Source organism: Gymnoscopelus braueri, assembly GCF_963280865.1.
Source record: "Gymnoscopelus braueri genome assembly, chromosome: 20".
In the NCBI taxonomy this organism is placed as follows: Eukaryota; Metazoa; Chordata; class Actinopteri; order Myctophiformes; family Myctophidae; genus Gymnoscopelus; species Gymnoscopelus braueri.
The window spans coordinates 34,164,770-34,190,253 of NC_137622.1; the positions used below are offsets into that span (position 1 = coordinate 34,164,770).

General features: G+C 41.2%; 1 protein-coding gene across 5 annotated transcripts in view; it reads right to left on the reverse strand.

Moving 5' to 3' along the window:
• diaph2 (diaphanous-related formin 2) overlaps positions 1-25,484 on the reverse strand; it is a 688,393-nt gene that overhangs the window by 265,309 nt on the left and 397,600 nt on the right. For all 5 annotated transcript variants that reach the window (XM_080415256.1, XM_080415259.1, XM_080415257.1 and 2 more), the window contains 2 exons: positions 23,142-23,381; positions 5,304-5,433 (listed from right to left, as the gene is read on the reverse strand). In XM_080415256.1, the coding sequence (XP_080271382.1) occupies positions 5,304-5,433; positions 23,142-23,381 (370 nt within the window). The remainder of the gene's footprint in view (positions 1-5,303; positions 5,434-23,141; positions 23,382-25,484) is intronic.

The window sequence follows — 25,484 nt, forward strand, 5'->3', positions numbered from 1 at the left end:
ATGACTAAAATATGACTAAAACTAAGTAGAATTTTATTCAAAAGATTATGACTAAAATAAAAAATAAAAAGTGCTGTCAAAATCAACACACACACACACACACACACACACACACACACACACACACACACACACACACACACACACACACACACACACACACACACACACACACACACACACACACACACACACACACACACACACACACACCCCTTCCACACACACACACACACACACACCTTGGGCTCTTGACGCAACAATCAGAAATCACATGCTTGGGGGGCCACAGGCTATGAGCCCGGTTTAGGTCACGTGGGGTTTTCCCTCAGCGAGAGAACACGACAACATGGGTATGTTTCACACCAATGGCATGATGTGGTTGGCTCGCGTGAACATGCGGATAATTACCCACACATGTACTTTACGATGCTAGTGAAGTGTGTCTGTGCGAGTTGTTGAAGCTGTGTGCATCCCTCGGCTTTGACGTCTTGAAGGAGTCAGTGTTTGATACAGAAAGACGGGGATAAAACAGAAAGGAAGTGAAATCCTACGAGTCACAGTCCCCTCCTCATTATACAGCAAGTTGTTTAGTCAAAGACTGCAGGGAGAGAGCCGAGAGAGGAGGCGGTAATAGTGGGTGAGAGAATAAAAAAAAACGTTTTTTCAGGAGGAGAAAATGCCATCTCTTACTCACCGCCAAAGGGGAGAATTCTCCCCTTTTAATTATTATTTTTTATTCTGTTTTTGAATTCCTAAAATGTTTCTCTAATTTTTTAGTATAAATTTATAACCCTAACGAATTAGGAGACATAAAAAAATCTATAAAAAAAAAATCCATTCACTTCAATGTTAAAAAATAAACGGACAAATAATTCACATTGTTTCTATAAAAAAAATATTAAAAACCCTGGCAGTGGGTGATTTTATTATGAATAAACTTTGGCGGTGAATGTGTTAAAGTGAAAAAAAAAAAAAATGAGATGGCAAGTAAATAGTGCCCTATGTTAAGGTGCACAAGGTTCAGGAAGCAACCGCATTTCATGTTCCACATGCCATGTTTTACCTGATGAGAACCTAAAAGCTTGCAAAGGATCTGGATCCAGTGTCTAAATTATTCAGCGGCTTTCTGTTGTTCTAAAAGAGAGCAAAGACCCTCCACAGACAGGGATTGGGACCACTGCACGGCCTGTCATCGCCATGCTCCTTTTGTGTGATCCAGCTCAAAGCGAGTCTGATAGAATGTGCTTTTGCATGGCTAGACAGCAGGGATTTAAGCTTTGCTTCCACCCACAGATTAAACGCAACCATAAAGAGCAGCAAAAAAATCACCGGAATAAAAACATGAGGTGTGGCAACAAAAGAGTTTCTCTCTCACGATAAAAGGAAGTGAAAGGGCAAGACAAGGCGTCGTTCAAACAAAGATCATTGCTCTTACTTCGACGCAGGCAAGCCTTTCTTTTATTCAGCCTTGGCACTCCTGCTATACTTGATGTTGAATTGCTTCAGAGCCTCACATCATCGTGTCCATCTGAGCTACAGTACCACACTAACCACTTAAAGGAGTAGTTCACCCCCCCAAAAAAATATTTTCTTTACACACCCCATGAAGCCTTGAATTCATGGAGATTTTTACCAGGTTGCCAAACCTAGTCTATATCTACACTCGCTAGTGGTCACATTTTCCCCATTGGCTGGTCCTTTTGCGTGACTTTTTCCTCATTGGCTGGTCATTTAGCCAATGAGGGCTCAATGTCCTCTCAGAATATGGGATCTAAAGACGACCCGCAATACTGTGTTCGGCCACTGTATGTATCTGCAACCTGGTATAATATGACTGTGTCATATTTCTCTTGTTTTTGTTGCATTCCTAAGCCAATAATTTGAAGACCGGCGGCGACTCATCAATGATTGGCTTAGGAATGCGGCAAAAACAAAATAATCTCCATGAATAAACCCGATATATACCTAGTAACTTTGACCTGAGTTTGCTCTGTACTTGGCACTTCAATTATTTCCCCTCTACAACAAATCTCTCTCAAGAGAACAGCCGATCTACAAGCTCAGAATGTGTCGCATTGCGACACGTTGTGAGCTTGTAGATGATGGGGACGCTAGGGTTCAAGTGGTTAACACGAATGCGATGTGCTTCACTGTAACATGAGGAGAGAGAGAGAGAGAGAGGAATGGCGCGCCTGCAGTCGGTTGTATTATTAGCACTCTCGCCCATTAAGTTATTCCCTGCGGGGGATTGCAAGCAGCAACTATTTATTGGTCTCAGACAATTTAATAACAATTCTCTTGAATAATTGATTGTCGTCGATGGAAATGGCACGAGTTGACACCGTCCAGGATTTCTCTGTGTACTCAACCCATCCATCTATATGCAGAAAGAATGTTAGTCCACTTCTGAAATGCCTGCCAGTCTCAGTCAAGCACATAATGAGCTGAATTAGATTAAATAACCAATTAGGCGAGTAATATAAAAGTAAACATGCCTCAGGGGAATTCCAACCAAATACTTGAGAACGGAATTAGACCGGAATTAGTTTATTGACAGGCGGAATGACAGCATGGTCAGAAAGACAACTCTATATTCCTCCTCGCACAATGAGAGAGAGGGCTGTCCGTCACGACAGGACAAAATTAATAGCTGAGGGTTTACCAGGGGGATTTGACAATATGTGTCACTAAAGCTAATTCGACTTGAAGGTTGAAAATGGGCAATTTATTTATGCCGCGTGCCATTCGGTGGCTTACATCACATGACGTGTGTGGGTCCTAATTGGTGTGGCATTCACTTTTCCTACGATGTTGACACTCTGGTGCACGGGTCCTCCTGTGTTTTTAACCATTAAAGACCTGGAGAAGCATCTGTAAATACACTGTACACTGTAAAATGTATGTTAATCTAACTCTGAGAGTGTACAAATGGAACCAAATGGACCCGTAAGGGTCCATTTGGTTCCATTTGTACTCTCTCAGAGTTACAGACCGAAGGGTTCATTTGGTTCCTATCATTCGTTTGACTGGGGACCCCCTGGAACCCCCTCAAGGACCCCTGGGGGTCCTCGGACCCCACTTTGAGAACCAATGGGCTAGACAGCCAGGTCAAGCAGTGGGTGAGAACATCGAGATAATGTCGGACATTTTAGGCTGGGATGGCTGTGAGACATAGGGGCCCCCTAATTGCATACAATTTGGTAGCTATTGTAATTGTTAATTGGCATAACGACTAACTTGGGAGAAAATAAGTAAATGAAATAAAATAAGACGCCCACCACTTCTTCTTGTACTGTATTTCTGAATAAAATGAGATTCTGTCCTCGGTGTAATTCTTTCTTATTAAGTTGTTATCCTTTTCTATCAGGCATTTTGAAAAGTCCACTTTGTTCATTTATTCTTTCATAAGAGCATGGCTCGAAGGCAACACTTAGATGTTTCCAGCACATTCATGTGCTACTCAGTCTTGTTATTACAACCGATCTGAAAAGCCTTCACACACCACACCCTCTTAAAGCACAGTCACAGAATACAAAACGAACGAGGACCGACATTCAGACTTCCCTAAAAGTCGTACAATATGGGTTAAAAATCATTGGTCTAAAAATCAAATGTGTTTCAAGTTCTTGTTTGAATCATCAAGTCATTATTAACCCATTAAGACCTGGAACTGTGTCATTTTTAGATTTGAGCTAAAAAGCATTATTTTACACTTTGGGCTATTCAAAAATAGCAGATATACAAGCTCATAGCGCGGCACCGAGTGCCGCGCTATGAGTTGTAGATCTGCTATTTTTGAAAAATCGTGAAAATGTGTGCAAATCTTTGAATATATATATTTTTAAAGCAAACATTTTTAGCTCAAATCTTTGCTTCTGGGGGGTCCCTGGAACCAAATATTTTGATGGGGGTCCGCGGCCAAATACATATAATGTTGGGGGTCCTTGACATGAAAAGGATTGAGGACCACTGATATAGAAACATACGTTTTTCAGAATACTGTTGAGATTTAGGAGACACGTAGAATCGGCTTCAGGTCTCAATGGGTTAAGTAAAGTCATCATTTAGTTTTTTTTAATGGAACTATGGTAGAGGAAAAGCTTCCCAAGGTCACAACCGTGAAATAATTTCAAGAGGCAAAAGAGAACCGTCTGGAAGTTGCGGGATCAATGTGATAAAGCGTAGACAAATCCCATTGTCTAATTATCATCTGGTTTAACAGAGCTTATGCCACAGAGGAGGAATTCCTTCTTTCTATTATCCTGGATGCCAGTGGGGGAACAAGGTTGAAAAAAAAAGATCTATCGACAGAGAAACAAGCTGATGACATCTTAATTGTAATCAGCAGCACGTTGATTGAAATTGCAAGCCGCAAAACCACGCCTGGGCCTTGCCGAGGGGATTTGAATTGGTAGTCGACAGAACTAAAATACAGAAAAGCCAAAGAGAGTGCACTGGGGAACGAACCACCAGGGTAGAAATGGCAGTTAGCAGACGAGACGATTTGCTACAGTAGAATAAATTGCATGTTTAACAAACTTTCTTTCCCCTATCTGCAATAGTATACGCTTTCAAGTGATGTGACTGTGGGCTTGAGATAAATCTGCTTAGCTAAAAACTACTACTTTGTGGCAAACCAGTCACACTAGGTTGTAATTATGTTATAATGACTTAGTCTGTGTATACAGTAGGGCCCATGGCACTAATCTCCAGGTATTTACCAGGATTGTAGATGGTAATCACATAGTTACTATGGATATTGTAAGTACGGAGTTACTAACTACTTAAGTGCATGGTTAAGTACAGTACACATTTGTGTCCGGGTAGCTCAGCCGGTAGAGTATTCACTCGCCTTTTGAACCACAATGTCATGGGTTCGATCCCGGGCACCACCAACTCAACGTATTAGTACAGTAGCACGGCTTAGGTGCGGCAAGTCGTGCGGTACGTACTGGCAGCTGATGGTTGGTGTTGCGCTCCACCCCAGCAATCCATCTCCCAGGGGTCTGGCGCATTGCGCAACAGGGATAGACTCCCGCTTGATACCGACAATAAACCTCTCCGACGTACTTACTTAAGTATATGGAAATACCTTTCAACCGTTGAAGCAGGGCAACCCTACAGTAATAACCAGTGGTAATAACAAGCCTACATTCGCACAAACTTGTGCTCAAATCTCCAAAAACTAAAATAATCAAATCACCATAACAAGCCATTGCATTTTCTTTCTATATGTGCCATGTACTTCAGGTACAGTAGCATATGCTTATAGTTACTCAGTGACTGGTAGACAGACGTACCTCTACTAGCAAGGTCCACGTGTTCCAATTCTTCTGGGAACCTCAGAATCTCCGGGAACTTCTCCTCCGACTTGTCGGCCAGGAAATTCAGAAGTGTCGTATTGTGATCGATGGATTTAGTGTCTCGAAGCTGCAAAGGAAATGAAGGTATAAAGCATAAATCCCAACATTGTTTAAAACCCATCCAGACCTGAGGCCGATTCTACAAATGTCTTCTAAATGCTAACAGTTTTCCGAAAAACGAATGTTTCTATGTCAGTGGTTCTCAAACGTTTTCATGTCAAGGACCCCCCCAGAATTATATATGTGTTTGGCGACCGACCCGCATCTCAAAATATTTAGTTCCAGGGACCCCCAGAAGCAAAGATTTGAGTTAAAAATGTTCGCTTTAAAAGAATATAAATGAGCTTGTATATATGCTATTTTTGAATAGCCAAAGTGTAAAATAATGCTTTTTAGCTCAAACATTTAAAATGGCTTTGCCGGTTTTAATGGGTTAAGAGTGGAGTCAATTAAAAAACTTCAGTGATATGTTTTTCATTGTCCCAATCAATTCAGCCCACTGTACACTGTGTACAGTATGTCAATTTCTTTCTTTCTTTGCCAGTATGCAGTCGTTGTCTTCGGTTGACATTTTGCTAAGATACATCTCATGACCACAGGAATTCTTGTAAACCATTACAGTAGCTAAAAAATGTGAATGCATAATATATATCACCGCTGCTGGACAGAAACCGTGTAGGCCTATGTCTGAAAGCGTTACGTTTCAGGAAATGAAAAACCTGGATATGGATGCAATGTAGTTATTATCTAGTCAAAACAGTTAGTTACATTCATTACACCCATGCATCAATCTGGCTCATCAGAGCAGTTAGGGGTTCAACTTCAGTGTCATGCTCAAGGGCACTTTGACACAAACCAAGGGACAGCCAGTGATTGAAATGTGATCCTTCTTATTCCCAAGCAGCCATTCTACCTTCTATACCAGTGGTTCTCAACCAGTGGTCCGGGGACCACCAGTGGTCCTTGAGGAGGTTCCAGGTGGTCCCCAGCTAAATGATGGAAGAGTTGGTAACCAAATGGACCCTCTTGAGAGCGTAAAATGAAACCAAAGGGAACCGTAACAAGAGTTAAATTATTGTTAAACATCTGCATTACTTAATTAAATAATTGTTATTTTGATCAACGTTTGCCTGTAGTATTATCTCTCCTATGATACCACATCAATACAGCGTGGATGCAATTGTGGACAAAATCGTATTCAACGATAACAAAATATTCTAAGTATTGGGTCTGAGAGGCTAAATCTCATCAAATGGTGGTCCGTGTGGCTCGAAAGCCGAATAAACAATGGACCTTGATATGACAAGGGTTGAAAACCACTGCACTCTATCACTCCTGCTATGGGTGCGGGAGGAGGGAGAGGCGATGGCTGGGCCAGCATGCTTCCATGTCCCCAAGCTAAGCTTAGCAGGACACGGGCAAATCCACCGTTTAGTGCAGCAACAGCAGATGTGATCTCATTCAAACCCTCCTTCTTCTTTTTGAACAGACATGCCAAAAACTTCTCCACTTCTGGCAGTCTTCCTGCGAACACATGTATTGTGATTGAGATTTTATTGCTACACTGAGGTTACAGTGTTTTGACTGGCTGTGGTGGGGGAGAGAGCTGGCAGTTTACCCAGGAAAATGCTAAACTGCTCGGAGCACATCCATCTCTTTCCAAAACAATATCACATCACAGCACTATCCCAGATAAAGCCCTTTGAATTTACGTCTTTATGTGTATAAATCACTTGTCGTTCGACGATGGAGCGGCGCTTAGTGTCGGTATTTAATTTAGTTGAATTTGAATCTTTCGTACTTGACCCTTGTTCGTTTTGTTGTAACTAAGTGCCAGTGCTTTTGATGCACTAAGTGTGCAGTACTTCAACATTGATACTGTCGCGCCTGGTCAGGACATGGGTTTTTTAACATAATAATGTTGTTTGTGGTGCTGGGGTGGGTGCAGCGGTAAAGTTACTGTCCAATACTGCGGAGTGTAGGGGTTTGAATTAACCCATTCAATCCTGGAACTCCGGACGTGTCATTTTAGATTTGAGCCATAACAATTTTTTTATACTTAGGCTATTATACAAAAATAGCATATATAAAAGAGAGAGTGAGAGAGAGAGAGAGAGAGAGAGAGAGAGAAATGACAATGCTTTGTAAATGGAAGGAAGTTGGTCACAGCATCACAAAACACTATATTAACCCAATGATTAAATAGCTGTTGTGTTGTGACTCTTGAGTTAAGCCTCATATACATACATACTGTCACATTGGCGATTTGGCTTGCCGGTATAAATAAATGACTGTCTGAATCAGTTATTTTCCGTGAGCGCGACGCGGTGGCTCTGGCATCGTTTCCTGCTCATCAACTGATTCGACTTTTGTTTTCAAGTCTATTGATTGGGAGTCAGTCTTGTTGATGCACAACGCCCCCCCCCCCCCCCCTCACCCAGCCCCAGTGGTGTGATCCTGTTGTAATGATCAAGGATTACTGACAATGATATGCATGGTGAGGAGGGGAATCGTATATCATCTGGTGCTATGCAAACATTGGCAACCATATTAATCTGAGCACATTTTGTGGGCAGATAATTGCCTATTCAAATGGATCCCAGTGATCAATACCAGCCTTTTAGCCCCTCAAGGAACCTTTGTATCTTTTTTTTTATGTTTTTTTCCCCCCCAAAGTGGAGGAAGTCTTCCCCAGGATTAAACAGTGATTATTCTCAGGTACAGATGATTTGCGGGAGACCTCCATTGGAAAACCACTGAAATTGATTAATCCATTAACAAGGCATAGCTCAGCAATTGCTCCATGCATGTATTTATGTATTAATCAAAGATAGCAATTGCTCTCCGAGGAACAAAAGGGCTCTGGTGTATTTAACCATCCAGACAGACACGGTAGACAAGCACTACAGGTATTATTGTGTGAATTATTATTGGAACAATATTGTCATCTATGACACCGATCACATCAGTCACTTCCTACTGTACGTATCCCTGGGAGGCTGTTTATAACGGACAGTTTATCAGGGATCGAAAGTGAGTTTGTACTGTGTAGTGCAGTGGTTCTCAAACTTTTTCATGTCAAGGACCCCCAAATTGACACTTATTAGCCCGCGGACACCCATTTGAAAAGATATGCCTGCAAGGACCCCCATAAGAGAAGTTTTTTACGGCTCTAGCAGTGATTTTTTAACCAATTTAATTTCAAGGACCCCCAGTTTTACATGCATGTTAGGCTACGGACCCCATTTACTGGCATTTCTATCTCTAGGACCCCCATTTCTATTGTAAAATCTATGTATATTTAACTCTGAGAGTGTACAAATGGAACCAAATGGAGCCTAACGGGTCCATATTACAGACCCATAATGGTCCATTTGGTTCCTAACTATCTATCATTTTGCTGGGGACCCCCTGGAACTCCCTCAAGGACCCCTGGGGGTCCCCGGACCCCACTTTGAGAACCACTGGTTTAGAACACAATATCATGCCATATGAGTGTTGTGCAAAAGTAGCGAAAACAGACAATCTACAAGGTCACAAGCTGCTATTTTCACAGTTTTATCAAATAAATCGAACATTTCTGCTTATTACATGTTCAAGTACATGCCCAAAGTAGGGAGGTCAGCTTGAAAGTGGTTAAGTCAGTCTGTGGAGTTTATACTGTAAATATTTAATCAATGAAAAAGTATTAACAGAAGCTTATGACTAAATAATAAATAAATACACTGGAACACAGGGTTATTTTTTCCTGTTTTTTTTTACATTTCAGGGTTTTGGACACACTACAAGGTTTCCACCTGACAGCGACAGTGTAATGTATCTGGATCTCATCTCGAATGTAAGCCACTCATGTTCATGAAAACAACACCTGCTCAACAGTTTGGGAAAAGTGACAGGGAGGGATCTGTAATAATGCCCTTTAAACACAATATGAGATTATGATACAGATGTAAATATGATGAAAAAACATCTACAACAACATTATATGTAGAAAAACAATTCTAGGTGCATTCTTTCATAACAAATGGATGTTCATCTCCTCCCTTCCTGCAGTGTCAAGCACTCTTTATTGCTTTATCTACATGTAAAGTCTGCTGATAAGTTATCGGTGGTGGGAGCGATATTATACTACACAATAAAATAAATGGTTGTGTTTAAAAAGAAAAAGTTAAAGCTCTATATTTCGAGTGTTTGTTCAGTAACAGAGGTCTCCCCATCTCTCCAGCTGTTTAAACTTGTTTACCCCGACCCGAAAATGTATTTTCTGTTGACTAAAGAGCTGGAGAGATGGTGAGACCCAGGTTACTGAACAAACAAGCAATGTTTAATATCATAATATAGAGCTATTTAACCCTTATTTTACCCCCCCCCCCCCCCCAAAAAAAAAAACACTTACATGAACTTAAATGTGTGATCATGAACGATCTAGTGCAGGCGTCAATTAAGCCCGCTCTGACGGAGAGAGAGAACTCCACACAGATCTTATCGATCGCAACTTGTTTTTTTCTTTGTTTGCATTACTCCCACACTAACCAGTCTGATGAATTGGTTAAACAAGCATAAATGAGCAACAGGCTTGACCTCGCAGTTGTAGTGTGATGTTGCTACAGGGCCGTAGTCACTTTAGTGCTAATAATTCACGCTTATCTACTTAGCGGAGGAAAGGCGTTCCGGTGTGAAAAGTTCAAAGAGATGGAGTCCATGCAGAATTAAATTGCCCAGCACATCACGTTAGATTGCAGCAAAAGCAATGGTGCATGACACATCATCCACTCTACTGTACGTCTGCCTGAAAGACAGCTGTTATTATATCATTAACCCATTCAATCCCGGAACACATACTATGTAATTTTAGATATTTTTTTTGCTATAACCATTATTTTATACTTTGGCTATTCAAAAATAGCAGATGTACAAGCTCATAGCGCGGCACCGAGTGCCGCGCTATGAGCTTGTAGATCTGCTATTTTTTTAAAAATCGTGAAAATGTGTGCAAATCTTTGAATATATATTTTAAAGCGAACCTTTGTAAAATATTTAGTTCCAGGGACCTCCAGTTCGCTTTAAAAATATTTGTATTCAAAGATTTGCAACAATTTTCACGATTTAAAATAAATAGCAGATCTATATCTGCTATTTTTGAATAGCCAAAGAAATCTAAAATGACAGAGATGCGTTCCCGGTTTTAACGGGATAATGGATAATGTAACCGGTTCTGACACTGCATTTGCACTTGTATCCCTCTCTCCCCCGTATAAAAGAACACGAGACCACGGGCACGTTCGCCCTTTTCACAGAAACACTCATGCTCATATACTGTATTATATTGCTCTCAGAGCAATGATACAGCTGACGGCCGACATACTCATCAAAATGTCTCTGTGGTCAAGAGAGAATGACAGCCAAACAAATGAAAATGGGCTTTATCGCCAAAATGCTTCTTACTGCAGCTATGCTTACACACAGCATCAACTAGGCAATTCTCCCCTGAATGTCAGTGTGTCAAATCCAGCATGCCATTGGTATTCCTGCAAGCCGTCTGAATCAGACTGAAGTGTCCGTGTGTGTAGAGAGCCTGGGTAAAGCCTCAGGGGGCTGATTGGGCCATTATTGACGGACAAGGAAAAAAATGTCTTGCTTTCTCACTTTGGTCAATCAACTAAATGGCCCCCTGAGTGGGGGGTCCAGGCTACCTAATGGGCTCATCAGGGGGAGAGAGGAGAACAGTGATGGGAGGGGGGTGGGAGCCAGTGAAAGGGCACAGCGTGACCCCCTTTCCACCCCCCTAAACCCACTCGCTGTTCTGTCTCGTCCATGCTGTCAAGGACAGGCGAGATCTCCCGGGTGCCGTTTTGGTCAAGTGCAACCCGAGCAACGGGCTCAGTGTTTTACTGGAGCGGTCATAAAAAATGTGCAATAGGGTACGACCTCGTCAAGAGGACGGGGTGAGGCTGAGGTAAACGGAAGACGCGTTATTACCCATTTTTTTCATACCATGATGGGCTCTCTCTTTCCCTGTGATGTTTCAAACGCCTTGGCGTCATTTGCAACAGAGTATTGCAATGACTATCGGAAAAAAATAACTTTTACAGATGGGAAGTATAGTAAGAGAATAGAGGACAATTGTTCACATTTGTAATTTAACGCATTGATTGAATGGGGAAAACCAGCTGCCATGTAATGAGCAAAAAATAAAAGCGCGGAATGCCATTTCCCTTGTGTTTTATCACTGGCTTACTGGGGCAGAAACTCTTCCACAGGCATTATTTAACAGCCAGAGACCACATGGCAATGATTTGTGCTTAACTTGGAACAGAGCTGTGCGTCTCGGTTCTAATAAGCAATTTAAGCGGTTGACTCGTAACTGGGGGATCACCTATACCCAGCAGCCAGGTGACCTTGCGTTCCTTGAGAGGAAGATTATGTAAAATTAACACTTTGGCAAACCATCTGGAAGTTTCTATAGGTAATGCACCTAGACATGATGGTAATAATAGCGCCTGCTATTATCATAACTACCATTCATGATCATAGCACATGTGGTATAGTTGGAAATTATGTGACCTGACATTACCATATAGTCCGGTGGTTCAGAGTCGCACTGGTGTGCCATGAGACCAGTGGTGGAAAAAGTACTGACATTTTTTTAAGTAAAAGTATCAATACTGGAATGCAGAGGTACTCCTGTTACAAGTAAAAGTCCGGAATAAAAAATGTACTTGAGTAAAAGTACCAAGGTTTTGGTATCAAAATGTACTTAAAGTACAAAAAGTAGAAAGTACTCATTATGCAGAATGTCTGCAAATGTATAAAAAAATATTTCAGCAGATAGCAGATCTACTAGCTCACAATGCGTCGCGACACATTGTGAGCTTGTAGATCAGCTATTTTCAAATAGTCTATGTATAAGATAGGGCTGAAGTGGTTAATTTATGGTTTATAATATAATCATTTATATCTTCAAAGTAACTAGTAACTAAAGTTTTCAAATAATTAATATAAAAGATGTAGTGGAGTAGAAGTAAAAGTATTGAAAATTGGAAATACTCCAGTAAAGTAGAAGTACCTAAAAAATATACTTAAGAACCTAAGTAAATGTACTTCGTTACTTTACACCATTGGTGTGCCTTGGGCACAAAAAGTTTAGAAACCGCTGCCATAGTGTTTGTCAATTGAACAACAACCACCTGATGTTCCTGCAGTTGCTGGGAAAGCCTTGGCCTGTCTGCTTTGGATTCACCCTCTTTTTTTTAAAAACCCTCCTTGAAAGAGAAGTCAGTTTTATAAAGAAGACATCTGACATCTTTCTGGAAAGGTAGGCTCTAAAGAGTGTACACACACAAAGTTTATGGCAGCTTCAGAAAAAAAAAAGTACAAAAACAATACTGAGATGGGGGGAAAAAAGAGCTTACTGCTTTCTCAGAGCAGCTTTTCAAAGCCACGGAACGGAGAATGGACTTTAAATTAGACATTAACCCATCAAGACCGGGAACACATCTGCGTAATTTAAACATTTCTTTGGCTATTCAAAAATAGCAGATCTACAAGCTCTTAGCACGACACCGATCTGCAATTTTTTGCAGAATCGTGGAAACTTTGTCCAAAACTTTGAATATATGTTTTAAGACAAAAAAAATTTACTCCGATCTGTGTTTCTGGGGGGGGTCCCTGGAACAACATATTTTGAGATGGGGGTCCGCGGCCAAATACTTATAATTTTGGGTGGTCCTTGACATGGAAAAGTTTGTCATATAAGCGACATATATTTTTCAGAAAACTGTTAGGATTTAGAAGACATTTGTAGAATTCCCTCAAAAGATTTAAGTTACAAATGTTTGCTTTAAGAATATATATTCAGAAGATTTGCACACATTTTTCACGATTTTTCAAAAATAGCAGATCTACAAGCTCTTAGCGCGGCACCGAGCTTGTAGATCTGCTATTTAGCTAAAGAAATCTAAAAAATGACACAGATTCTTTCCCCGGTCGAAATGGGTTAAGTTCATTAAAACGTAATCTTCTTCCTCCTTCAGGAACCGCGGTGTATACATCATTCATCTTAATACTGTAGCCTCAGCCTAACAGTGGTACGGCTGTAGAGGGGGTGGTGGAGGGTTTGCATTGTGTTTTTTTCCATCTCTTTGTTTTCATTACGTGTGGATACAGTGAACCTCGCTGAGATCAATAATGACAGTACAGTAGGTAACCAGCTGACAGGGTATTTTTTTCCCTCCCCAGCACTGTTAATGCATGAGATTAGCACCTAAATAGAAGACCCTGCTGGTGAGAAAGCTTCACCCCACGGTGTTAGTTATTCATGATAATAACACCATCACATTGGAACTCCCCCATTGGAACTCGAAGATAACTCGCACTGGTTACAATTGTGGGTGAATCTTTTTTTTGCTGAAATTCATGGTCTCTCGTGTATTATCGCTGAAATAAAATATGTGCAGTAAAATCTGTAGAATTACTAATTCATTTATTATTATTTTTTTATTTCATTGGGGGGGGGTCGTAGCCTGGACACCAGACGAATCTGCCATTGCAAAAATAAAATTGCTCCCGGCAGATTTCGTCTGGCACCGCTCAGTTGTGATTGGATTTCACTCCCTCCGAAGTAGTGAGGGACCAATCAGGGCCCGGTATGCAAATATGGGGCAGGTTTATCACTGGAGGCATTTTTTTTAAATTCTCCCCTTGGAAATGTAGGTTCCATACAGAGATTCCAGACTAATATCTACGCAGCGATACTAGCCTGGCCAAGGCTGGGGGGGGGGGGGGTCGTCCTTGTGAAGTACTTTGTTATTGATGCCGTTCCCAATCACCGTGCACATCATTTCATGACAATGCTGCATTTTATGTCACAGCATTTATGACGTTAACCTGACTTAAGCCCTATTTTATACATTGTTGTACAACTGTGTTGCGCAAAAGTAGCGTGGTTATAGAGAGACGATTTTTGCTATTTCGGAACTTTTTTTTTTACATGTTCTTGCCCAAATTACGGACAGCTGATTGAAAGTGGTTGTAATAGTCACTTGTGACAGGAAAGAAACAACAAAACAGGTGTAATTAAAAAGGATCTATACCAGCCGGGCCGCCCCCCCGGGCCACCCACCCGTCCTTTTCCCCTTTTGAGTGGCGGCACAGGAGAACCTGTCCACACAGTCTGGGAGCTCAATGGGTCGCATTCGTCACCCTCTCTCCCCAAAACAAATGGGGCTTTACGCTGTCACTGAAGTCTCCAGATTACCACGCCGTCTGTTGCTGCTGCCTGCTGCAGTCCAGGCTCACTGCCACCAGGCTCTCAACTTTCACAAAGTGACAATATACCACTCAGCCCCCATTGTCATGATTCCCAGAGCCTCATCATGTGGTGCCACTCAAGTGTGACCCCCCACCTCTCTCTCTCGCTCTCTCTCTCTCTTTCTCTCTCTCTCCCTCCCTCCACAAATTATACAGTCCCTGGGAAGGATCGGCGCTGATCCCTTGTTGGGAGCCGTCGCTGCGGCTCCTTAACCCTTTAAGACCGGGAAAGAATCTGTGTCATTTTTAGATTTCTTTGGCTATTCAAAAATAGCAGATCTACAAGCTCATAGCGCGGCACAAGCTATGAGCTTGTAGATCTGCATTTTTGGGGGGAAAAATCGTGAGTGTGCAAATCATTGATATACTGTTTTTAAAGCCAACATTTGTAACTCAAATCTTTGCTTCTGGGGGATTCTACAAATGTCTTCTAAATCGTAAACAGTTTTTATTTAAAAAAAAAAAAACTTTTGTTGCTATAATATCAGTGGTTCTCAAACTTTTTTCATATCTATGGAACTTAAAAATGATATGCATTTGTCCACGGACCCCCCGTTCTCAAAATATTTTGTTTCATCAAACATCTTATATATTCAAAGATTTGCACACATTTTCACGATTTTTCAAAAAAATAGCAGATCTACAAGCTCATAGCGCGGCACTCGGTGCCGCACTATGAGCTTGTATATCTGCTATTTTTTTAATAGCCCAAAGAAATCTAAAAATGACACACAGACGCGTTCCTGGTCTTAATGGGTTAAATTGAGCAATCAAAGGCTCACAATCCCTCTGTTAGTGTGAGGATTCTATGGTCCCATCACCACTTTTGTTCTTTTATTAGTTAATTTTTGCCTCTCTTATTGATTTCCCTACACTCGATATTTCTTTGAAAGCCTATTACCATGCACCACCTACAGCTTTGGAGCTCCACTCTGAATGCTAAGTGTGTGTGGAAGAGATACATGAGAGATACGTATTAAAGTATAATAACTACTGAGGGGGGTTTGAGATAATGTCAGCTACAGGCATTTTTATGGTGGCGTGTGGGAGAATGAACCAGATCACTGTTCACAGAATGTGCTTCTACCACCACAACAAAGAAATGCATCCTAGTCGTCTACTTGAAATGAACATATTTCCAAGAGAGTCTAATTACCTCACACCCCCATTCGTAAGCTCATTCGCGCACAAATCTGTGCTTAAAACCTGCGTTTATTTAGAGCTGCCTCAGGACCACATGTACGCATAATAGACCCCAGAGTCTTTGAAAATGAATGAAGATGGGAAAATTTATCTTTGGATATTTGCAGAAATTGGTGAATATTCAATATTTCTAATTGTGAACAGTGGTGGAAAAAGTACAACATTTTTTTACTTAAGTAAAAGTATCAATATTGCAATGTAGAAGTACTCTGTTACAAGTCCTGAATTCAAGTCAAATTTACTTGAGTAAAAGTAGGCTACAAAAGTATTGGTATCGAAATGTACTTAAAGTATGAAAAGTAAAAGTACTAAAATGTTTGAAAATAGCAGATCAACAAGCTCACAACACGTCGCAATGTGACACGTTGTGAGCTTGTAGACCTTGTAAATAGCCTAGGTATAAAATAGGGCTAAAGTGGAGTGGTTAATGTATGTTTTATTATGTAATAATTTATATCTACAAAGTAACAACTTACTAAAGTTTTCAAATAATTGTAGTGGAGTAAGAGTACAATATTTCCCTGTAGTGGAGTAGAAAATAAGAAATACTCCCGTAAAGTAAAAGTAGCTCAAAATTTTACTTAAGTACGGTACTTGAGTAAATGTACTTAGTTACTTTACACCACTGAAAATAGATGAAGATGGGAAAAGGTATCTTTGGATATTTGCGGAAACTGGTAAATATGCAATATTTCTAATTGTAAATAAATTATGTTCAAATAATACACAACATAATCGAAGTATGAAACAACATTGAAACGTAACAGGGAAGCGATGTGTTATTTCCCCAAGTCTCTCAAGTGCAGTGGTGGAAGGTCTATCTTTGTCACCAGCCTTGTGTCATGTGGTGTCATTTGATTTGAATTCAGCTAATCACCTGCCAGCACTCGTAAAGTGTGCAACAAATAAAAATCACTCGCAGCTTCTCGACATGAATATTCATGCGTGAAGTAAACACTCCCTCATCAAACAAATAGCCTCCTAAATGCTTCTGAATTACTATTCAGACAACACTGACTTTCCATGTAGTCGAGTGTCAAGCCAATGTTTTAGATTAGGATAAGTTCATCACAATCCAAAAACTTTGACCTACTGTATTTGATCTGTCTCTATCACACAGTAAAATCCAGAGTGTAAATTCAACAATGAAAACCACAACACTCGTTTCATTCATGGAGAATGTAAACAGATTCATAAAGCCTCAGCGTCACTTCCTTGGGCGTCTCTTCCGCCAAACGTAGGTAGCCTACTTACGTTTAGACACGCAACCGACTAGGTCTTGCCCAGCGTGCTTTTCAGCCGTGCATCCCTATTTTGGGAGCGTATCCCAAAATTAAATCTACAAGCTCACAACATATCATATCATGATGCGTTTTCGCTACTTGTACGCCGTGTTGATTTCGTCGACTAAAACTATGACGAAAAATGTTGGTCGACTACCTTTTTTCACTGACAAAAACTAAATAAAAACTACATAAAAACTAAGCTATGATGACTAAAACTAAGACTAAATACATTGACAATTTCGTAAACAAATAAAAACTAGACTAAAATGTTAGTGAGGGACTAGTGGAGAAGAGATCCAGTAGAACTAAACGACAAGTCATTTTATGTTTGTTTGCGCTCGGGTGCTGCGCTCTGAAAATAGCCGATCTACAAGCTCACAACGCGTCGCGCTGCGACGCGTTGTGAGCTTGTAGATCGGCTATTTTCAGCATGCAACCAAGTGTAAAATCAGCCATTACGACGCCATCAAGGCACCGCCAAAATACATTTAGTCGACTAAATCAACTGTAGATTTAGTCGACTACAATTTTATGAGGTATACAAGAATAGGGGCATTCATTAATGAAATAGAAGATAATACTGTATGGAGATACAAGTTTTCTCTCCCGACAGTGACAAGATGTAATACTCGTGGACCGCAGGTTCAGGTTCTTTCTCGTCAATGATAATCACCTCGCTGTGCTAATCAGCTTGCAATTTTTGTCAGATAATCTTAACGACTCCCTAATCAACACAAACCACAGGGTTTTGCCACTTAGACAGAGCCGGCCCACCGCACTCAATAACTGTCCACAGAGCAGCCCACCCCCCTCCTCCTCCCCCCCCCCCCCCCCCCGCGCGCCCCCCCCTGCATCGGTCCAGGTTAAAGATTCTGGACACCTCCTTAAATCATTAACGCGGAAGATGAAAAATAGATACAGGCTATCCATGCCGTGCTCTAGCTGTCAAGCGGTCGCTGCTTTCTCATTGTTTCTGAAATCCAAGGCACTTTATGCACGTGTCAAATAGTGTCCTGTGGACACCTGCCAAGGCAGGACCACAACAAAATGACTATGACTGATATACAGTGGTGGAAAAAGTACTCAAATGTGTTGCTTAAGTAAAAGTATCAATGCTGCAATGTAGAAATACTCTGTTACAAGTAAGAGTCTGGAATTCTAAATGTACTAGAGTAAAAATACAAAAGTATTGGTATCAAAATGTACTTAAAGTACCAAAAATAGAAAGTACTCATTATGCAGAAAGTCCCATTTAACAAGTTCTCAAATGTATGAAAATGTATGAAAATCCTTTGAAAATAGCAGATCTGCTTGTAGATCGGCTATTTTCAAATGGCCGAAATGTATATGGGGCTGAAGTGGTTAATGTATGTTTTGTAATAATAATCAAAATCTACAAAGTAACTAAAGTTGTCAAATAATTGTAGTGGAGTAAAAGTATAATATTTGCCTCTGAGGTGTTGTGAAGTAGAAGTACAAGTATTGAAGATTGGAAATACTCAGGTAAAGTAAAAATACCTCAAAACTGTGCTTAAGTACAGTACTTGAGTAAATGTACTTAGCTACTTTACACCACTGCAGATATATAGCAATGACTTGGGCACCAAAAGTATACAAGGAAGACCAAAGACTACCTGGAGGCGTACGTTTGAGAAAGAATAGTGTGCACGAGGTGCTCTCTACATTGTTTCTGTAATCAAGGCTTTTCATGGACATGTCAGTCTATTTTAACTGTACATATTTCTGTTTTGTCCTTCTTTAGAAAGGGTTTACTACTATACATAAAACAGAATGCTTAGACTCCCCCCCCCCCCCGCCACCCATAGCATATTGTTCATCTGAGCTAACAGATGAAAACAGCATTCCACAGAAGCACTTTTGTGCATGTGGTAATGACAGTTTGGGGTATAACAATAAACAAATTAAAATTTGAAATGCATGAAATTAAATTGTGATTACCCAATGTGAGCAGATGATTGATCCTCATCTAATGAAAGTGTTTGTGTGTGTGTGTGTGTGTGTGTGTGTGTGTGTGTGTGTGTGTGTGTGTGTGTGTGTGTGTGTGTGTGTGTGTGTGTGTGTGTGTGTGTGTGTGTGTGGGAACAATGCTTCTGTCTGTCTGCAACTCAACATTTGTCTGGATCAGTTGATTGTGTGTGTGTGTGTGTGTGTGTGTGTGTGTGTGTGTGTGTGTGTGTGTGTGTGTGTGTGTGTGTGTGTGTGTGTGTGTGTGTGTGTGTGTGTGTGTGTGTGTGTGTGTGTGTGTGTGTGTGTGTGTGTGTGTGTGTGTGTGTGTGTTGCGTGCGCGTGTCAGACTGCGTGTTGTGTCTATCTAGGATATTGTCGGTATGAAGCGGCACAGAGGTGGGTTGCGCTAATTAGCTCTCCCAGCATGCCGTTCCAACAGCATGGCAATCACAGTAGGGAATGAATATGAAACAAGTTTCCCATGCGCCACAGTGGAGACATTGGTGTGTGTGTGTGTGTGCCCAAATTATGCACGCTCACACATACAGTACAACGCATACTTGGCTGACACACCGTAGTACTTTTATTCACTTTTTTTTTCTCCCCTTGCCACATCTTCTCCATTTATAACATTTCTCAAACACGGGTGTGGCATCAATTCAGCGAGGTTATGGAGTGCTAATGTGCTACCTCTTCTCCCACCTGTGCTGTGTGATTCATATATGCCAGTGTGCCAAGTATCACCATATTTTTCGTTTTGTTATTTAGTGTCACTGTTTACTCTGTAAACACTGTTGATAAAAGCTAGCTGTTGACTGTTGGCTGTCATTGCCCCCTTTAACATCTACCTGCTGTAGCTTATTGTAAATGTTTTACATCTTGAACGTTGATATATAATGAACAATAGTAATTAGTCTGAATTTTAAAACAATGACAGCACCTTTTTACAGCAATGTAACATTGGATAAAATGACTTATTTTTTAGGTTGTGAAAATCTTATTTTTTTTGGTTAAAACAAAAAACTTTTTTGTTAAGTTAAAGCTCTATATTCTGATAGTAAACATTTCTATGGAGTGTTTGTTCAATAACAGGGGTCTCCCCGTCTCTCCAGCTCTTTAATGAACAGAAAATACATTTTCAGGTGAGTTTCAGCGATAGCAGAGAGTACACCCATTTATCAACTTTAATTCTTATAGCGTTCCGGTTCCAATCTCGTCTGCTCATCATTTCTCGTCATCACTTCAAATTTCACTTGTTTATCCTGTATGAGTTCTATCTCCTGATTGGGTAAAATTAGTATCCTGACTTGAAAATGCAGTTTCTGTTTACTAAAGAGCTGGAGGGACAGGGAAAATCTGAGAATAGAGATATTTAACACTTATTTGTACCTAAATACTGTATATCACCTTTAAGATACTGTAGGCACTGAAATATTTGTTGAGTGTGCATCTGTCTACCTTTGAGTAATTAACTGGTTAGCGCATTTCCTCTGAACTCTAATTCATGTTGACTCGCCTAATCCATAGAGTGTCTTGATTACAACGCGAAGAGGCTTGAAATAATAGCTGCCAATTTGATATTTCAGCATCAGCGGAGGTACCAGGTTTTCTAGTGGTTTCTGCACTGCCAAACAACCTCTCACAAGGCTGTAGGCAGAAGAACACTTGTGTGGTCCACAGTTATGAATATATTTTAATGACCTGAGCTATAAATAACTAATAAGACTCCTGAATTAATTTCTTAGAGGGGTTGACGATGAGCTGGGAAATGTGATTTAATTATTGCACTTGCATATGCAACAACGGGGACGAAACAGTACAATAACACGTACCGTTGTACGTGTCACAGTTGTGATTTTACCCCGTAGCTGTGATTTACACCTCGTTTTGTGATAGAGAAACGATGATGAGAACCATGTATTTATTCATGTTTTGCGCTTGCCACACATCTCCATTACGCTATCGCCCCCAGGTCTAGGTAACTAGATGCAGCATTTCTGTGCCATCGTTTCAAATTTCTTTATTACTTTCACTTTACAAGTATTATTCAAAAAACACACCAACTGTGTTCTTAATTTTAGTAAACATTAGATTTGCTGTTGAGATACACGGTTGCCACAGTGTTGGTGGAAGCTGTGGAAACAGAAATTGACAAGTGTGATGTACATTTGTTTTTTTGTTTTAAAAAAAAAGGTATTTAAAAAAAAAACAGTTTTTGTATCACTGATACACCTGGAGAGGACAGTCTAGCAACATCTCGACTCTGCTGTGTGACTGCTCTGTTTTGTAGAAGCCCAATTGTTAATGTGTCCAACTGTTGTATTCTGTTTGCCTATACAGTACCTCATTATGATAGTTGTCTTTTAAACAAGGGAACCAGGGGACCTGGTACTGCCAGACCCCTAGTGGTTGAAATCTGAATGGCCGGAAATCTGAATGGTTTCTAAACTACGTCACGCTAAGCTTGGCCAATCAAAAAGAGGGACGGAAACTAAAACGTTTTCGTCCATATATGGATGAAAAGGGGACCGACAAAGCCTCATGTAGGCCTGACCCCCTGGGTCTGGCAAAAACTAATACAAATCAATATATAAAAAAAAGGGGGGAAAAAACAGCAGGGTAAAGATGGCAGGCTGCATAATGCTGACCTTATAGTACGCCATGATGTAAGCAACACAGCTGCAGCTAATCAAATTAATAACTGGTGTGATAGATTTAAGTGTGTCAATGTGCATTGACGCTACTTTTGACTCGTCTATTCTTGCACATTGGCACACCCATGGCTCTGGGCACACACACACACACACACACACATACATCTACAGTAACTCACCCATTCTTAATTGTATCAGCTGCAGCTGCGTTGCTTACTAGCCTGCCATGTTTTTAATCTGCTGTCGTTTTTAAGCTGAATTGGAAAACAAACTAGAAAAGTGTCAAGTGTAGGTTTTCATGCCCCTTTAAGGACTTGACGTTTTTGGGGACAGAAATCTTAAAATGACACAGATGTGTTAAAGGACATTACATTTAATATAATCAGCAGATTGTGTAGGGGACGGGGTGCATACATACAGTGTGTGTAATGGATACCAACAGCATGGGAACCTAGATGAGTACAGGCAAAACCTGGACTCATCTAATTTAGGTTCAGAAGAATGATAATTTATTAAAACAACTGGCTTGAGAGAATCTCTCAACGATGATAAATGGTCGGCACTTATATACACAGTGCCTTCATCCTAGTGTCTGGGTAACTCAGTCAGCAGAAACACTTCAACGCCAAGCCAGGGGGAACCAGGGATTGAACCAGGGACCTTTCAGTTCCCAGACGGCCGCTCAAGCGTTCATATACAAGCTTATAGCGCGGCACAATGAGCTTGTAGGTCTGCTATTTTTTTTTTAATCGAAGATTTGTGAAAATCTTTGAATGTATATTTTTTAAAGCGAACGATTGTAACTCAAATATTTGCTTTTTCTGGGTGTCTTAACACATTGACTGCCAATCACCTATTTAAAGCCGCCACGTGCCAATCGCGTAGATCTACGCGAACCGGTGTTTTTCTCGAAATGAACAAAAAGTGCACTTTCTGAAATGTTTTATCCACTTCCGTTTCCGGTAGCACCACCGGAAACGGAATTATTCGGGTTCCGTTTTTTTCGATCGTATCCGCTTCCTGTCTGGGATCCTGTCTAAAACTTGATTTTCTCGGTTGTTTTTTTTCTCCTCGCTGATCACTGTTTAGCGTTCACCGCTGTATCTTCAAGATGGCGGCCCGGATTTGGAAAGGGTTTTCGCTGGCCGTTTCACACAGATCCCCTGTGTGTTTAGAACCAAATGAACGCGCACTTTTAACTTATTTAGCGAGGTCTGTGGCGACATGAAAAAAACAAAAAAAAACAATAAAACGCTGGCACTGGTGAGTACATTATGATATTAACCTCTGGCATGGAATGTGTTAATGGGTTAATGTATTAATTAGTAGAAGTAACATGCATCGCGGTGCGTTACCTTGCAGAGGAAGCTGATGTTGAAGCCGAACGTCTGGGCGTTCCTGGAGCCGGCGTTCATGTAGTTGCCGACCAGCAGGACCAGCTCCAGCAGCTTGCTGAAGCCCTCGCTCTTCTTGACCTCCTCGCAGGCGAACGTCACGTTCATGATGTCCGGCCGGATGTTGTTCACCTGCTCCTCGAACGTGAGCTTGAACAGGATGCCGTTGAGGCGAGGGCGGAGCATCTTCACCGAGCTCATCTGTGTGCACGGGGTCACGACAAAACAACAGTGTTGATTTTGACAGCAAATTTTGATTTAGTCACAATATTTTGAATAAAATGTAGTTTTAGTCATATTTTAGTCATCTGAAAAGTTTTCGTTTTTGTCTAGTTTTATTCGACTAAATATCATAAGATTTTAGTCGACTAAAATGTATTTTGGCGGTGCCTTGATGGCGTCGTAATGGCCGATTTTACACTTGATTGCATGCTGAAAATAGCCGATCTACAAGTTACAAGTTACACGTTGTGAGCTTGTAGATCTGCTATTTTCAGAGCGCAACACCCGAGCGCGACCAAACATAAAATCTTGTTTTTAGTTCTACTTGATCTCTTCGCCGCTAGTCGCTCACTAACATTTTAGTCTAGTTTTTATTTGTTGACGAAATTGTCAATATATTTAGTCTTAGTTGTACTCATTGTAGCTTAGTTTTTATTTCATTTTTGTCAGTGAAAAAAGGCAGTCGACGAAATCAACACTGCAAAACAACACAGTATAGAAAACAAAAACGAGCACTCTCTGTCTGTATATAATGCAGTTTGCCGGGTGCACGGCTCACATAAATTCACAGTAAGAAAGTACTAGCCAGCACTCCTTGTTGTACTCCTTCCGGTACTTTTAATTCGTCAAGCCTTCCTCAGCTTGTATCATACACGCCGAGGATGGCTCGACGCCGAAACACATCCGTGTATGCTGTGCCTGTGACTGTCCGCGTGTCTATGAATTAAAAGTACCAGAAGGACAACGGAGTGCTGGCTATTACTGTCTCACAACAAAAACAACAAACTAGGAAATGTGGTCATTTGTGATAAACGCAAAATCAACTGACAGAGAGATCTTACTACACTGTACGTATCTTAAATATATGGGTATATGTGTGTGTGTGTGTGTGTGTGTGTGTGTGTGTGTGTGTGTGTGTGTGTGTGTGTGTGTGTGTGTGTGTGTGTGTGTGTGTGTGTGCGCGCGCGTGCGCGTGCGCGTGCGCGTGCGCGTGCGTGTGCGCGCATAGGTCCCCAGTGAAGTGCATGTTGTGCAGCTTAGATGACAGACTTTTCCCCCACTGCGTCTTGACTGCACATCCAACAAGAGGAGAAATAAAGTGTCTCCCATGGAACAGATTTGTCTGCAAATAATATAATCAATACATTTTATTTCATGGCTGCAGGGCTTGCTTAGGAGTGCACACTGTATAGCCAGTTAAACAAAAAAATGAGGAGGAGAGAGAGATAAAAAGAGATGAAGGGATGAGAGAGAGAGAGAGAGAGAGAGAGAGAGAGAGAGAGAGAGAGAGAGAGAGAGAGAGAGAGAGAGAGAGAGAGAGAGAGGAGGAATTTAAATGAATGGGGTTTTGGCTGTAAGACATGTGGCAACGTAAAAAAAAAAAAAAACAGGGGCGTATGTATGCTACACATCCATGCATAATGCACTGCTTGGAGGCAGCTTTCAGATCCAGACCCATGATGTTTCATTACCGCTCCAGTTTTATTCATCTGCGGTGGGTGCGCAAAGGCTGTCTGTCAAACTAATCAAACCCTGCCCTCCCCGTGATGACAACACACCAACACATAAAGCTGCAGACACGTCCTCCTCCTCCTCCCCTCCTCCTCCTCCCCTCACATGTGAATTGATTCATCGTGTATACAACGAGGAGAAATCACAGGAAAAGAGGGCGCAACTCAAGTGACAGCTCCGACACGAGGGAAAGCCTTAACATAGGTTTATTTCCCAGGGGAACTAAATAACAGCGCAGCAGCGGCGCAACCTCATCAGTTTGGGGAGGTACGTAATCGCGACATCAATGCGATCAAGAGTAGCGGGTGAAACTGTCACACAACCCTTGCTTCATCGTGTCTCCTGGAAGACATAGCGTCCATCAAGGAGGGGGAAATGACTGGGAACAGGGTGGCATGACTAGTGCCCTGGGGTCTAACTGTACATTCTTTTTTTTTTTTTGCTACGGCCTGCCAATGCTCTATGGAGACGCTCGTGTCACTTTGGAAGCAAAAACAACAACGTGAGCTAGTTTATGTGCTAGTACGAGCATATACCTCATAATAAATGATGTTATACACAAGGCATTGG